At 38.1% G+C, this 4,204-nt stretch overlaps 1 protein-coding gene across 1 annotated transcript; it reads right to left on the minus strand.

Annotated features, from left to right (window-relative positions):
• Nucleotides 1-412: 412 nt before the first annotated feature.
• Nucleotides 413-3,362, minus strand: LOC105571040. Its single transcript, XM_012028507.1, has 3 exons — nucleotides 3,074-3,362; nucleotides 1,749-1,909; nucleotides 413-1,630 (listed from the first exon to the last, which is right to left on the minus strand). Exons 1-3 carry the CDS (start codon nucleotides 3,360-3,362, stop codon nucleotides 413-415), a joined length of 1,668 nt encoding a protein of 555 aa, XP_011883897.1.
• Nucleotides 3,363-4,204: the final 842 nt, after the last annotated feature.

Below are 4,204 nucleotides of genomic sequence, written 5' to 3' on the forward strand. Positions count from 1 at the left end.
TTGCGAGTCTTGAACATAATCGTGCCTGGTGTCGATAGGCCAAGGTGTAGGCCATATTCTTAAAATTGTTTACGACTGGTACCAACGATTTGAAGTAAGCATGGGCAGCTTCAAAGCGAAAACACCATTGCTGTCGTGCTGGTCCAAATCGGATGCATCGCGGTATATGAGTAAGGAAATGAAACTTTGGCACTATACAATCTGGATAGAGGCGCTGAAACCGTTGAATGTACAACGGTCTCTATCATACGAGCCAACAGGTCAACAGATTCTAGACGAACTTCGTATGCCAAGCAAATATTCAGTATTTGTAAAAGAAGGGAGTGGCACTCCATTCGCTCAGAAATATCTTCTTCTTCCTTATCTATTGTCCATTCACCAATTAAAAATGGTAAGCTATGAACCAAGGCAATCATCTGTGATGCTGTTTGACATAAATGATCGTTTGCATGGAGATGATCTTGTAATATAACTCCAGGTGCGTCCGATTGCAAAGGTCCGTAGTTGAAGTGACTGCGGCGATGAATTCGTCTAACGTGAAAAGATGTTTCTCTTCTATGCAAAATGTCAACAATTTTCGACAAGCAATTACAGCGATGCCTTCGATCAAGACATGCATCGTGTCTTGAGGTAAACAGGTAGTCACGTCGAAATTCGGTATATCCAATAATGGGCTTCTGTTGTTGATACCGTATCGTTTTTTCCAAAAATCGATAGTGTTCTTCGGAACATGGAGTTCACTAATTGCTGCTATATGATCTTCATGAGTTGCATAGTCTCGCAAAATGAAATTGTCTTCTGAGAAATTCGTCTTCCAGTCGTGTTTCGTCGTCATACATTGGCGACATGGACGATAAGCTGATACGGACTCTTTAAAGCCGCCCATCAGCGCAGATGCCGGAGTATCCCCCGCGCAAAATAGAAGTGATCCTTTAAAAACCTTTTTCTCCTGTTTCGTGACATTTACAGTGATTCCTTGGGTTTGCAGAGTTATAATATCAGCGATGAATGGTTCTAGTACCTTTTGAAGCCCACCTTTTTTCAAATATTCAGTTTTGACGATTGCTAATAATTGGACTGTATTCTGTGTCGATCGTACTTCAGGAGGGATATTCGCAAGAGTCCAGTAAAACATGGATAGTTTCTGACTTTTTGCACTGACACCTAATGGATTTGCTACCCCGAGATCGTCATAATAAAGAATTATGGCTAAGGCGTTTTGATTTTTACGAAAAAATTCGTTCTTGCAGTAATGAGAACCATGTAACACCGACTTTAGCACATCACCTTCTTGTGCCCTCGCATTTTCCACATTAAGCCGTACTTCATCGTTACATAGGAGCATGTTTAGATTGGCCAGAAACGGTACAATGTATGCACAACGTTGAACCTCGACTAAGTCCCGTATACATGGAGTTTGTTTCTTTTTAACCCATGCAAGTTCCTTATAAAGAACGAGTTTTTGTGGCATCACCATATGAAGTTCCTCAAGAAGCACTTTGTCAAGACAGTACTTCGAACGCACTTTGGAGAACAGCATTGAGGAAGGGTACCTCTGTTCATACATCTCCTTCACAGTGTCAAAATCAAGACAATTTGTCGCATGATCTACTTGCTGCTGAAGATCATTCTGTAAATACACATAATTGAATATTGTAAATTGTATATTGTAAATTGTATATTGTAAATGACAAACTTTAATAAAGTAAAGTATGCAATAGCATTTTTATTTATATTCTGAATATTACCAGTATAATGGACGAATGCACAGACAGTAAATTCTGAACACCGTCAATTATACAATCAACAGCAGTTTGAGAAATCTTGCAGCTTTCTCGAATATGCAGAAGAAATTGTGCTGCATGCCATTGAAGTTGTTCTATTGGAGTAATGTATGGCTCTTCGTGTACTAAGCAGAAGAAAAAGATGAATAAATTATCTGAATTTTAACAGAAGATAAACTTATAAGCAAGGGGGTAACCACTAGCTAAAATGTTGTCCCACCGATTACATGATTTCATTTGATTTCATATGATTTCATATAATTTCGTCTGATTGTAAATAATTTTCTTATGCACGTTTAAAAATAGGCGACGTTGTCAAGAGCTGTTAGATTTCCTCAAAACATTATGTCTTTGATTTCATATGTATGCCTGTGTATAAATAGTTTCTACGCAGTTTCGCTCTAATTCAATCGTATAATTTAATCGCCACGGAGGTGTACTAAAAGAGATGTAAAATAAAATAGAAGCTGTCATCCAAAATTTACATTCTTCGTCGGAGATGGATATGCAAGATCGAAATGCAAAACATGAAATACATTGTGCGTATGACACATTAATCATTTGTATAAGATACGATTTCAATGATCTGCATGAACACAAATAGATGAGTTTTTTACATATAAATATGTATATATCTATATCTATATCTCACGTTTTATTTACTATCCTCTCTCCGATTTCTAAATATCATGCTACAATGGACTGCCAAATGTATTACAGCATGCGCAGTGTGGCCCCTCGCATAAGAGTGTAAGAGATATTTTCTTTTTCCTGACTATCATAATTCTAGATTCGATTAAATTCGATCCTATGGTCAATCGGTCGTTCACTTTTTTCCGCGCTGAAGTGACTGACATAAAAAAATATATCCAGCCACCTTTCCCATTCGGACAAATAGCTATAAAATTACATCTCTCCCTACGCGTATATAGTCGTTCAGAATCTCTAAGTCACACTTTCCTCGTACCACAATGTAGACTTTGTTAACGTCAACAAGATTCCTAAATCTTGTCGCTAATCCTTCTAGGTTTTATTTTCTATAGTTTGATGGCCACAAAAAATTATTCGCTCGTAAATTTACAGGCAACGTCCTTTCCTCGACTTCAAATGACAGAGATGGACGCTTCTGGTTATCTCTTTTGCAATTATTGCGTGATCGTAACGTAAATTGTCGATTTTCATAATGATTTCGGAGACACTGTCCCATGATTACATTAAGTGGTTACCCCCTTGCTTATAAGTATCAATTAAAAATTGTTATGTGAAGTGTGAACTGAGAAAATAATTACCTTCGTTGCGATCGTTTACATCATGCTCGTCATGTACATCAGGATGATGAATAACAGGCTCTATTTCTTCCACCGTCTCGAGTGCATTATTTCGGTGATTTCGCCAAAGGTGCTGGCGAAATGTCTTCCATTTATTGAAAGTTGTACCACATCCGTCGTGTTTACATTGAACTTGAAACTGTCGTTCGAATTTGTGGTAGCGTACGATATGCGATATTAAATCGCCGTCTAAGATTTTAGCGAAACACATCGAACAATTTTCTGTCCTTTCTGGCTCTGGACGATCCATACTTTTTTGTAACTTTTACGTGAATACAAGAAAGATGATCACGGAAAACACGTTTATTTCTGCCGTTATCCCAAGCTCAAGCCTCATCTAACAACTTTAAACAAGCGCGCGGCTTCAGGTGCGACGTATCGGTAATCCGATGTCGTTGCGTGCCTCTTGATTGCCAAATGTCAGTTTCTGAAACGTAATTTGTTTAAAATCTTTTTAAATAACTAATTCAATAAGAAAATTTTAATTCCCGATTATTAATTACATTGACGAGAGTATATTTAGTAATTATTTAAAAAGATTTTAAATAAATTATGTTTTAGAAACTGACATTTAGAAGTCAAGGGGCACGCAACGGCGTCGGATTACCGATACGTCGTACCTGAAGCTGAGCGCCGTGCGCTTGGTTACGGTTATTATATAACTGAAGTAGGGGGTAAATAGGCGATGCCTCGCGAAAATCGATCGAAATGAACAGTTCGTGGACAGATCTGTCACAAACTAAACGGTTTTTTTCCAAAATGAAAAAAAAAGTGTACTGCGTGTTTGGTGAAAGATGTAAGTGTGTAAGATACGTGAAACAATCACCGGACGAGACTGATGTACATGCCGTGCTCAGATCTCTTATGAAAGCGAGTAATACAGACCCCGCATTGAAGGCGATGATGCATGATAAACACATCATTCTGCAGAAGCCAGATCCGGATCGAAATAATTGTCTCTGTGACATCGATTTCGATGCAGAAATTGTAGATAAAGAAGAAGTTACACTTCTTTTTCTCCCGCAACCTGGAGAAAGTGTAGCAACACCGTCTTTTCATGATCTTCAAAAGGATGAATCTATAATGACGCTA

This window comes from Vollenhovia emeryi, unplaced genomic scaffold, assembly GCF_000949405.1.
Source record: "Vollenhovia emeryi isolate VEMERY1.0 unplaced genomic scaffold, V.emery_V1.0 DF941301.1, whole genome shotgun sequence".
NCBI lineage: Eukaryota > Metazoa > Arthropoda > Insecta > Hymenoptera > Formicidae > Vollenhovia > Vollenhovia emeryi.